Source organism: Tiliqua scincoides, chromosome 13, assembly GCF_035046505.1.
Source record: "Tiliqua scincoides isolate rTilSci1 chromosome 13, rTilSci1.hap2, whole genome shotgun sequence".
Lineage (NCBI taxonomy): Eukaryota > Metazoa > Chordata > Lepidosauria > Squamata > Scincidae > Tiliqua > Tiliqua scincoides.
In genome coordinates, this window is record NC_089833.1 from 3,967,498 (window position 1) to 3,979,921 (window position 12,424).

The window sequence follows — 12,424 nt, forward strand, 5'->3', positions numbered from 1 at the left end:
AAGTAACTGCTATAGAAGCTCAGGAGGCAGGCAACCCAAATGCCAAACAAAACAAAAAGATTTTGAGCCCTTGCCAAAACACCATGAGGGAGGGGCTATATCTTAATTCCCCCTGCAGGGAGTTCCGTAATTGTGGTACCACTAGCGAAAAGATTCGCCCCTATCCCGCCATTCCCCTAACATGGGATTGTAGTAGCTCTAATATTATACAATTCATCTGTTCAAAATTACAGATATTACAACATACTATAATAAACATCACAATGTATTTCAATACCACTGGACTGAAAAAGCCAACTTAAATAGCAGCCGTCCACCACCCCTACTTATTTCCTGCAATGAACACAGGACTTCAGCTATCTGAATGCTACTTATTGCCTGAGAGGTAACAGGTTTTACCATGGAAAATTCATCAAGCAGTTTCTCAATCTCAGCTAAGTTTCAACTCAAAGACAATCAGGTGGTGGATGACATAGAGGCAAGTCAAAGCCCCACAAGCATGCAGACTATACAACACAAAGCCCTGGGATCACATGGTCCAAGGGCCTTGTGTTGCCCATCATAGAAAAATGCTTCATTCTTAAAACCTCAACACTGTGACTGTACTTGGACATTTAAAAAAAAGTCAGTGAGAAGATATGGCTTTCATTATGAACTAACAAGCCTGCTTTAAAAAATTTGTTTTTGGAGCACTGTTGTAAGAGAACATTACATACTTGTTGCCTGTATGACAGCCTGGTCCATGAACTGGTAGCAACTCTTCATAGTTTCATGAATGGTTCCTTCCCAGCCCTGACTGGAAGGTAACAGGAACTGAACTTGGAATCTTCTGTACACAAAGCAAGTGCTCTACTACTACAACCCCCCAATGAATTTTTCAAAATAGAACTAATGCTCTTACTACACTAGAGTTCTTGTATTTCAGTTTCTCATGAGTGCTGTACCAGCGACCTACCTCTTCAGGCAGTTGGCAAAGAGAAAATCAATGAGGACTGATGGATGGAATGTTGAACCTGGCTTTAAATCCCAGTCAGCTATGAACTCGAACTCACTGGGTGGCCTTGGCTAAGCCACAGTCTTTCAACCATCAACCCCCAGAAGAGGAACAGCAACCTGATTCAGATGACTGCTGCAAAAATAAAGACTGCAGGGAACTGAGTTTCTTCCAACTTAATGAAAAGGACAAACCAAAATACAGTCTAAATAGTAACAATATATCAATGGCTTCTAGTTAATTGGTCTAACCAGGTTGTTGAGCCATTGTGGCTCTTACCTGAAAATTCCACTGAATAATAATACCAAACATTTGCATAGTATTTTCAGCATTCCAAGTGCTTTGGATAAATTATCCCAACAATGCTTAGAAATGTCACCCCATCTGTATTACCTCTGTAATGTAAGAAAAACAAATGGCTAGTTTAAGAACATCTGGTTAACTTTCTGGGCATCGTAAAATCTGAATCAGGGATTTGCCAGATCCCAATTCACTCTTAACCAGTACATCTAGTGCCAGTAACCTGTCAGTTGTGCTCCAAGCTTAGAAAGAATTGTAAAAATTATCTGCTCCATCCAAATTTGAGCCTAATTAATTCTAAATGCACACTTTGTAGGATTTTGGCCCCATTAAATACATATTTGATTTTTCTCTGTAAACCACTTTGTGAACTTTTAGTTGAAAAGTGGTACATAAATACTGTTGTTGTTGTTGTTGTTATTGTTAATAATAATAATAATAATAATAATAATAATAATAATAATAATAATATGCTCAAGAACACACTGTTTGGCAGCAATTGTATCCTGCTAACTTCCAAAAAAGCTCCAAGTGCAAGGGCAACCTTACCTATGTGTAATGCACACAATTCTCCTTAAAATGGCAAAGGACTCCTGGAAGATTGTTCTGCTGGGAAGGAATTGGCTTCTTCTACTCTATTTCCACAGCCACTGGAATGTCCCAACAGACTCAAAGATAAGCACCTTCCTCCCCAACCCCCCATGTCACATTCTTGCTGCCTTAGCAAAAGAAACTGCAACCTGTCTGCCATCTTGCCCACCCACCCCCACCCAAGTTGCTCCTCCCCTGCAGACACAAAAAAGATATTGTGGAAATGGACAAGATGCAGAAGAGAGCAACCAAAATGATTACTGGGCTGGGGCACCTCCCTTATGAGGAAAGATTATAGCATTCGAAGCTCTTTAGAAAAAAGGCGCCTGGGGGTATGATTGAGACATAGAAAATTACACAAAAGATGGACAAAGGAATATTCTTTTCCTCTCACACACTACCAGAACCAGGGAACAGCCACTATTGAGAGCCGTGGGAACCCAAACAAAGAGAAATGTGTCAAATGTGATGTGTCAGTCTGTGGAACTCTTTGCCACAGGATGCGATGAAAGGACATGACCTTGATGCCTTTAAAAGGAAATCAGACAGATTCCTAAAGGAAAACGCCATCATCATAAGCCATGATGGGTACATGCAACTTCCTGGTTTTCAAAGTAGGCTACTTCGAAATGCCAGGTGCAGCAAAATGGCAACAGGATACAGGTCTATTGGTACCTTGTGTGCTCCCTGAGACATCTGGAGGACTGCTGTGAGATACAGGAAGCTGGACTAGGTGGGTCCCCTTTGGCCTGACCCAGCGACTTTTCTTATGATCTTATACCCAGCACGTCATTAATCTGTAGAACTCTTTGCCACATGATTTGGCACCTGAAGGACTTGACTGGATTTGTAATCCCTCAATTTCAAAGGAGATCGGACAGATTCCTGGAAGAAAAGTTCATTGCACCTTACAAGGTACAATAAGAATAAGCAACCTTCTGGTTTTAGGACCAGACTTTTGCAGGCATGTCAAGTTTAATTGCAAAGGAGTGGCATCAGGGTGCAGGTCTCTTGTGGTCTTGTGTGCTCCCTGAGACATCTTGAGGGCTATTGTTAGATACAGGAAGCTGGACTAAATACATCCATGCCAGATCTTCTCATAACGTGTCTTTGGAATAGAGAAGGGGATGGATAGAGTAGATAGCAAAAGGAAATATTTCTTTACCCAGCATGTAATTAGTCTGTGGAACTCCTCGCCACAGGGTATGGTGATGGCATCTGGCCTGGATGCCTTGAAAAGGAGATTGGACAAATTTCCATAGAAAAAGTCCACCACAGTTTGCAAGCCAGGATGTTTACATGAAACCTTTTGGTTTCAGAAGTAAACTACCTCAGAATACCAGATGCAAAGGAGAACACCAGGATGCAGGTCTCTTGTTGTCCTGTGTGCTCCATGAGGCATTGGGGGGCCACTGTGAAATCCAGGAAGCCTGCCTGGATGGCCCTTTGGGCTAATCCAGCAGGATCTTTTTATGCTCTTATTGTTCCAGGACTGTCCCACCAGACCCACGGAAACCCCTTCCGCCAACCCACCACCTCCCTGCTGCCCTACCAAGGAAGCTGCACGCTCTCCTCCCACTTGCCTCCCAGGTCCAAGTTCCTCCTCATCCACCCACACAGAAAGTACTTGAAAATGCTCCCCTTCTCTTTTTTCACCCCCACAACTACCCCTGGCCCTCAAGGACCACAGGCCCCCCATGACAGGCCTAGCCCCACACCCACCCAGCCACTCATGACAGACCTAACCCTCACACTCCATGACAGTCCTAGCCCCACACCCACCCAGACCCCCCATGACAGACCTTGCCCCACACCCACCCAGCCCCCACAAGCAGACCTAACCCCAGACCCCTCATGGCAGGCCTAGCCCCACACCCACCCAGCCAGCCACTCATGACAGACACACTCCACACTCCAGGTGACAGACACGTTCACACTCCATGACAGGCCTAGCCCCGCCCCCCATGCAGACCTAACCCCAGACCCCCCCATGACAGTCCCAGCACCACACCCACCCAGACCCCTCATGACAGGCCTAGCTCCACACTCACCCAAACCCCCTGGGCTCAACACCACAGACCTGGACGAGGCCTCCTCCCTGCCACCCCACAGGGCCTGACCACCCCAGCAGGCCAGACCCCCTCAGAGCAGGCCCTCCCTCGGGGGAGACCCCGCCCCGCCCCAGACTCACCACACCAGGTCCCCCAGGCGCAGGTTCACAGGCACCGCGGCCCCCGCAGCCGACGCCGCCGCCATTTCCCGACCCAGCCGGCACCGTCGCTGCTGCTGCCTCGACCACGCCCCTCCCCCTCCTTGCTTCACCCGCAGCCAATGGCCGCCGAGCCCCCTCCGCTCGCTCCTTCAGCCCGCGTGGAGCATGCCGGGACGCGGCCCCGCCCTCCAGCACGAGGAACAGGAGAGACAGAAAGAAGGAGCGGTTCTACTACTCACGCGCGCTGATTGGCCGGGCTCCTGCACGTGACGCTGGGCGGCGAGAATGTCGCGCGGAGCAGCGATGTCTTTCTTTTATGCGGCTGGAGCGGCCCCACCCAAGCTTCAACTTCCGACTCTTGGGAGCGTGAGCCACTTCCGGTTGCCATCCACAAGAGCAGGGCTGATGGGAAAGGAAGTCCTAGTGTGCTGGAGGGGGTGGCAGGTCCAGCATCTGTGTAGGCAGTCTGCAGCCCCCAGGGAAGGGAGCAGAGGTTCCCTTGCCCGGGGGGGGGGGCCTCTGTGGTTACCTCCCTCCTGAGCATGCAGAGGCTCAGCTGCACCCCCACCTGAAAGCTGGCCAGTGTGGGGCCCTTAGGCTCTTTTTTCCTTATTATTGCTTTTTGCTTCCCCCCCCACCACCAAAAAAAATTTGGTGGTTTTGCACTGACACTCCATAGATCAGCCATTTTCAGCCACTGTGCCATGGCGAACTGGTGTGCCATGAATGGTCCCCAGGTGTGCCATGGAAGTTTGGTGGAGGGTCATTTATTAATAGGACCATTGAGCCCCCACCAACAGCATGCTGTGCCTTGTCAGTTGTCAAAGACGGCTGGTGTGCCTTGACCATTTTAGCACCTTGTCGGTGTGCCATCAGACGAAAAAGGTTGAAAATCACTGCCATAGACCTTATTTTTGCACCAAGATTTTGCACAGACTTTAACTTTGGACCGAGACTTTTGCATGGATTTTATGACAAGTTTTGATTCTGCATCAGGATTTTGCAGAGGTTGTGTACTTGCAGGACTGGGGAAGGCAGAGGCGAACCTCCCCCCTTGCAGTCTGCTGTGACCCAAGGGTCAGTAATGACTCAGTCTGAGACATCTGGAGACCCCTCTTACTTTTTCAAGATCTTGCAGTAGGTTTTGATTTGGCATCAAAACTTTGCATAAATGGTTTTTGTATCAAGTTTTTTGCATAGATATTAATTTGCATCCACATTGTGCACAGATCTTGTTTTTGCATCAAAAATGTACACTATGCAATAGACAGTGGCATAGCTAAGAGGGTGCAGGGGGTAGCAGTTGCACCAGGCACTGGGCAGGAGGTCTGGGCTAGAGGATGCTGTTGACTGTTGGCAACCTTCAGTCTCAAAAGACTCTGGTATTGCACTCTGAATGGTGGTTCTGGAACAGCATCTAGTGTGGCTGAAAAGGCCAATCCGGGAGTGACAATCCCTTCCACACCGGGAGCAAGTGCAGTCTGTCCCTGGTCTGTCTCCCTGGCTATGAGCCTTCCTTCTTTGCCTCTTTGCCTCAGTCTGTTGGCCAAGTGTCTCTTCAAACTGGGAAAGGCCATGCTGCATAGCCTGCCTCCAAGCAGGCCGCTCAGAGGCCAGGGTTTCCCACTTGTTGAGGTCCGCTCCTAAGGCCTTCAGATCCCTCTTGCAGATGTCCTTGTATTGCAGCTGTGGTCTACCTGTAGGGCGCTTTCCCTGCACGAGTTCTCCATAGAGGAGATCCTTTGGGATCCAGCCTCCGTTAACCCGAAGATAACATCTGAATGTCGCCAGTTCGAGGCCACCGGCAGCTCTGTGAATGGCGACACCTTGAAGCAGCTGACAAGCTGAGCTGAGTTATTCCACCTGCTCTTTGGTGTGAGTGAAGAAGTGGCTGCCCTTCAAGTGAGAGATGAAAGAGCTACTTGTCAGCCAGCACGGGAGGCAACTGGGGGCCAGAAGTGATACCAGACTGTGAAAGATCCATCTGAAATGTTGTGCGGTTCTTGAAAGATAGAACCTTTCTGTTATTGTAAAAATCCCCTGGGGATAGAGATAGCCTTCCTATGTGAACCGCCTTGAATAAGGTCAGAGGAGTAATCTGATGACCAGAAGCTTTTGAGGGGCAACAAGCTGAGCTGAACTAGTGGCCAAAATTGTCAAAATCTTGGTATGTATTCTGTCAAAAGTTATGGCCAATTAACCAGAAAAATGAAAACACAACAGCCTTTATGGAACAAAAAGTGGATTTGCTTAAATCAAAACTGACCTATGAGACTGATTGTTCTGAGTACCAATGAAATATTATAATGATACATCATGGAATCAATAATGTTTTATTTATTTTCTTAATTAATTAAATTTTATTTTGTTGTGGAGGGGGAGCTACAAAATCTTATTTGACCCCAGGTAACAGGTAGATGCCTTAGGTCCCAGAGCAGCAGGGACATGTGATGGATGAGGCAGAGCCTCCCCACCAGAGTTCTTCAAAAAGCACCACCACAAGGACCATGAGGTCCTAGAGGAACAGGGACATGCAGTGGGGAGGACCAGTGGGGAGGAGGAGGGACACGCAGCTACTGACTGGGGGGGGGGAGGCAGCAGAGCAAGTGGGTGGTGGGAGGAGGTGGGTTCCTCCCAATTTTCACTTTTTAAAAAGCCCAGGTGTGACATCATTTCTGGTTTTGACATCACTTCTGGGGCAACATTTTGAGCTTGGCACCAAACTACATGATTATTAGCTATGCCACTGGCAATAGATTTTGTTTTTGCATCTAGATTTTGCAGTGGGTTTTGTTTTATATCAAGATTTTGCTTAGGCTTTGCACAGACAGCATATGTTTTTTATTTTGCATCTAGATTTTGCATAGCCTGCATGTGGGGTGACACATGCCTCTGACACACATGCATCAGGTGCCTCTGCCTCCCTGCCTAGGCCATATTTTTAGATCAGGGCTACTATATTGTGTGGCCATGCAATTTAATTGACAGTGGGATGGGGTGTTTAAAAAAACACAAACTTGAAATACTTAAAACAGGGGTGCTCAGACTTTCAACTTTAGGGATGCTGGACCTTTAATTCTCTCTATAGAAGAGAGAATTGCAGCAGGTGCAACTTGTCATCCCACAGATTTCTGTTTGTTGGTTTCTGTTGTTTGTTGGTTTCTGTTGTTGTTGGTTGTTTCAGGGTGCCCAACCAAGAGGAATACTAAAACTGATTTTTATATTATCTACTGTTTAACAGTAAATATTTATGTTTTATATTGTATTTTATGCTTTTATTGACATTTTGTAAGCTGCTTTGAATGCCCACTTGGGAGATAAAGGATATAAATAAATTTCTCTGTGGATTTCCAAGAGGTAAATTTTACTTCCACTCATGGGGGTGGATATTCCATGTTTCAGTTTCTTTATGGTCACAGATCAGCATAAAATCAAAACCAGTGCAGCCAGTATAAGAAACATAAAAGCAGGGATGTGTGCAGTGGGCGGGTGAGGCAGAGCCTCCCCACTGGAGTCCTTTGAAAAGTGCCCCGCCATGTGAGGCACCCATGCATAGTGTGGAGAATGCAGAGCATGTGGGTTGTGGGTGCTTGGGTGCCACACACAGCAGCGGTGCTATTTGAAGGTCTCCCAAAGCCTCCCCACCCACTGCATGCCCCTGCTCCTCTAGGACCTCATGGTCCTTGTGGCGGTGCTTTTTGAAGAACTCTGGTGGGGAGGCTCTGTCTCATCCATCACATGTCCCTGCTGCTCTAGGACCTCATGGTCCTAGTTGGGGTGCTTTTTGAAGACCTCCCACCGAAGATCCCTGCTCCTCTAGGACCTAATGGTTCTTGAGGTCCTTGTGGTGGCGCTTTTCAAAGGACTCTGGTGGGAGGCTCTGCCTCACCTGCCTCTCCACCCACTGCAGGTCCCTGCTGCTCTAGGACCTCATGCTCCTAATGGTCATTGCAGTGGTGCTTTTCGAAGGACTCCAGTGGGGAGGCTCTGCCTCACCTGCCTCCCCACCCACTGCAGGTCCCTGCAGAAAAGTAACCCGTAAAGGGGTTGATAAAAAAAAGTCTCCCGTCAGAACCCGGAAGTGCTCCTTAGAGGGACAAAATGGAGGTTTGCGACTCTAGCCCTTTCCCGGTCTATGAACTTGGAGGGAAGCGCGTCGTTGGCGTCACGTGGCGCGGCCTCAGCGGTTTTGCCCTTGTCCCCGCTCCCCCGTCACGTGCAGGGGGGCAGAATGGGATTGGGGGATCGGATCCGGCGGCAGCGGCGCTTTGGGGCAGCGGCGGCGGCAGCAGGTCCGAGGCAGGCGAGGGCGACGGCGGCGCTGCTGCGGCGAGGCGCGCGACCGTTAACGGCTGCCAGGTACCGCGCGCGCAGAGGGACAAACCTCGGCGGGGCGCGCCGCAGCACCTCCCCGTAACCAGGGGCAACGGGGCCTACCCAGATCCCTCCGCCTTGGAGCCTGAGGGGAGCAGCCCGGCCTGGAGGGCAGGCAGGGGACGCCTCTGGCTCCCCCACGCTGGGCGGGCGGGGTGGCGACAGCGCCCTCTGGGGTGGGGGCCCTGAGGTGGGGGGGCCTCTTCATGGGCGGGGCTCCTTTGAGCCGACCTGAGGGCCTGGCCTGGCAGTGGAGCCTCCTCGTGCAGGGGCAGTCTACCTGCAGCATCTGGTCTCTGGGGCTGAACCTCTCTGTGCCAAGGCTGTCTGCCCTGGAGGACCAAGTGGGGCGCAGATAGAAGGACCTGGCCTAGAAGTGGTGGAGCCTCCTCGTGCAGGGGCAGTCTACCTTAGAGCACCAAGGCTGAAGGGTGGAGGAAAAATCTCTGGGGTGGAGCCTTCCTGTGCCAAGGTAGTCTGACCTACAGCATCAAGTGGAACCAGGCTGAAGGGGGGAAAGAAAAGTCTCGGGTTGAGCCTCCTTGTGTGGGGGCAGTCTACCCTGGAGTAAAAGAAGGGTGTAGAGGGGGAAAGAGCGAGGGGGGGCAGGAAAAGCCTCTGGGGTGGAGTCTCCTTGTGCAGGGGCAGTGTATACTAGAGCACCTAGTGGGACACAGGCTGAGGGGAGAAGGAAAAGTCTTTGGGGTGCTGCCTCCTTGTGCAAGGGCAGTCTACCCTGGAGAGCCAAGCAGGACGCAGATTGGATGGAGGTTCTGACTTGGTTGTGGCTGGACCCTCTTCATGTGGGAGGTAGTCCACCCTAGAGCATCAAGTGGAACGCAGGCTGAAGGAAGGAAGGAAAAGTCTCTGGGTGAAGCCTCCTTGTGTCAAGGCAGTCTGCTGTAGAGTGCCAAATGGGACACAAATTGGAGGGGCCTGATCTGATAGCAGCATAGAGCCTCTTCATGTGGGGGTAGTCTACCCTGAAGCACCAAGTGGGACGCAAGCTGGAGGTGGGGAGAAGGAAAACTGGAGTTGGAGCCTCCTTGCGTCAAGGCAGTCTACCCCAGAATTACAAGAGGGACACAGATTGGAGGGCTTGATTTGGCTGTGGGTGAAGCCTCCTTGTGCAGGAGCAGTCTATCCCAGTGTGCCTAAACTTAACAAACAGGGTGAGTGCTCTGAAATGGCATTGTGCAAGGAGAACGAGAAGTGCCACAGAGAGAGCTGTGAAATGACAGGAGGCTGCTGGAGGATAGGTGGATTTTTTGAATAATTTCAATCCACAGATAGTTAAATCTACAGATGTGGAGCCCATTGATACAACGGACCCAAGTTTATTCTATCTGTCTATTTAGAGCAGTGATTGTCAAATATTTTAGCATTGGGACCCACTTTTTAGAGTGACATTCTGTCAGGACCCACGGGAAGTGATGTCATGCTCAGAAGAGACATCAGCAATTAGGGCTTCAACCCTAAGCCAAGATCAGCCAAAAGTCCCTTTACTTGGTGCGCTTTTGCTGTTCTTCTGCCTAGCTCAAAATTCGAACATTCCAACGCAGAGCAGAAGGCAGACTTGGCTCTTTCTCCAGCCACACAGCCCTCCCCCCCCCAACATCCCATCTTCCCACCATTTCAGGACAAACCGCCAGGCCTGTCTCCCACCCTGTCCAGCAGCTCTGTCTGTATTTTAAATGGCAGCTGAGCTAGATGCTACGTGACACCCCCCGCCTGAAATTGGCTTGCGACCCACCTAGTGGGTCCCCACCCACAATTTGAGAAATGCTGAATTAGAGGCTTTCATGGAAGGTCCGGTGGGGTGACTGTCAGCAGCTATGAGCTATAATGCCTGATTGGAGCCTCCAAGGGCTGGTTTGGTGTACCACTGAGCACCTGTTGTTGCAGGGGGACACAAATGACAGGGAAAAACTGTTGTCTCTTTGTGCCCCACTTGTGGCCTTCCCTGGAGGCTCTGGTTTTGCCTGCAATGGATAGAATTCGCTCTGATTCAGGAGAGAGATTTCTTTATGGATCTTCTCACAGGTCTGCAGATGTCTGATGAGCACAACAGTTCAGCAGTGGTGCCTCCTCAGTAGTGTAGCAGGTATCTGGCTGCTGGGGGCCAACTGCAGCAAGTTCCTTTGTGCTCCAGCATGTGAGCTTCTTGCAGGCAGGCGGTTGGCTGCTATCAGAGATAAGAGTGTTGGACTGGATATTCTTTTGGTCTGATTCTGCTCTACAGTGACTATTTCTGTGTTTTTGAAAACGCTTAACTGTTTTGATGTTCTTGAATGATTGAAGCGCCTCGTGTGTTGTATTGGTAATATTCCAGTGAAGTGATAACACAAGGCTGTGTTTTATCTCTGCGTGACAGTTGGAGGGCTGTGGTTTGACTAGTAGCTTTGCTAAAGGTCACCTTGTAAACTCACCACTGAAATGAGGTTTGTACCAGGGACATCATGGTCCTCTCTTAGCTACTGCGCCATGCCAAGTTTTCCGCTTTCTCTTGGAGCCTGGTCTCCTCGACATTGTTATAGCGAGCCCCTCTCGGGTGGAAAGGAGCAAATGGTTAAATGCAGGGGAAAAAATTATTTGCTACTGTCCTATGGGGATCAGAAGCAGGTCACCCATTAACTCTCTGGAAAGTGAAAGGAGACTGTAAAATAAGGAAATGGCTGTATTTGAGTGCTTTCAGATCTTTCTGTGAATCCTTCCCGTCCCTGTGTCATTGACAGAGCAGAGGGTGAGATGTGTGTGACCTCCTGCCTCCTAGCCCATTAGAGAGGCAGCAGAACAAAGTGTGGTGGAGATGGAGCTTGAAGGCGCGTGTGCTTTGTCCAGTTGGTTCCATGCGCAAATTATATGGATCCTCTCTTTTAGGGAGAACTGCTTCGTTTCCCCCAACTGTTATTTTGTTACCTTTTCTCTACAAATTAGGAGCATCCAGAACTGAACAATAACAGAATCTGTATTGCTCCCTTTTCGTATGTTGCTATTAGAACACTCTCTCTCTCTCTTAGAATTTCTTATCTCATTTTCTTTTCCACAGTTGCAGTGTGAGGTAGATTAACAGTACAACTCCTTGTCTACTCAGAAGTAAGTCTCACTTAATTTCTTGGGACTTACTCCCATGAAACTATATAGATTGCAGCCTAACAGCACAATCCTATATATGTTTACTGAGAAGTGAGCCCCACTGTGTTCAGGTCTGCTGTCTTAGGGTCCAGTCATATCCAGTTTTTCCATGTTGAAGCAATGCAACCCATGGAGGAGGCCTCCGTGACTGGCCTCACACCAAAGGATTCAGAATATGCCCCATTGGTGCAGCTGCATCAACTCAGGAAAGTTGGATAGGATTGGGCCCTTTGTCTCTCTTATGGTGCTGCCCATAAGACAGTTCTCTGCCTTAGAGAATTTAGCCTTAGAGGGTAAAAGGGTCCAAGTCAGCTTCCTTGCTAAACAGGTCTTTAGATCAAATTCTCTGCATCCTGATAGGCTTACCGTTACGCCATTCTGCCGCTCTTAACAAGGTATGCTACTTTTTCCTCAGAGATTAATTGTTTTGAAGTGGGCCACCCCAAGGAAATGACTCTCTCAAATCATGTATTCTTCCAAGCCTGTTTGTGTACATCTCGCTTTCAGTACTTCAGGAAAAACTGCTGCTTAATTGCTTTGTCGTGACCACATAAGAACAGCCCCACTGGATCAGGCCATAGGCCCATCTAGTCCAGCTTCCTGTATCTCACAGCAGCCCACCAAATGTCCCAGGGAGCACACCAGATAACAAGAGACCTCATCCTGGTGCCCTCCCTTGCATCTGGCATTCTGACATAACCCATTTCTAAAATCAGGAGGTTGCACATATGCATCATGGTTTGTAACCCATAATAGATTTTTTCTCCAGAAACTTATCCAATCCCCTTTTAAAGGCGTCCAGGCCAGATGCCGTCACC

General features: G+C 49.1%; 2 protein-coding genes across 8 annotated transcripts in view; one reads left to right on the forward strand and one right to left on the reverse strand.

The window, feature by feature from the left end:
• Positions 1 to 4,176, reverse strand: part of GLYR1 (glyoxylate reductase 1 homolog) — a 50,725-nt gene extending 46,549 nt beyond the window's left edge. For all 6 annotated transcript variants that reach the window (XM_066640550.1, XM_066640547.1, XM_066640549.1 and 3 more), the window contains exon 1: positions 4,077 to 4,176. In XM_066640550.1, coding sequence (XP_066496647.1) covers positions 4,077 to 4,141 — 65 coding nt within the window. In that variant the 5' untranslated portion in view covers positions 4,142 to 4,176. The remainder of the gene's footprint in view (positions 1 to 4,076) is intronic.
• A 4,159-nt stretch (positions 4,177 to 8,335) lies between these two features.
• Positions 8,336 to 12,424, forward strand: part of UBN1 (ubinuclein 1) — a 32,210-nt gene continuing 28,121 nt past the window's right edge. Inside the window, exon 1 of one of the 2 annotated variants that reach the window (XM_066640826.1) lies at positions 8,336 to 8,456. The gene's annotated coding sequence lies outside the window, so the exon portion shown is untranslated. Of the gene's footprint in view, positions 8,457 to 8,848; positions 8,944 to 12,424 lie in introns of those variants that run through there. The other variant, XM_066640827.1, reaches the window with a different exon arrangement.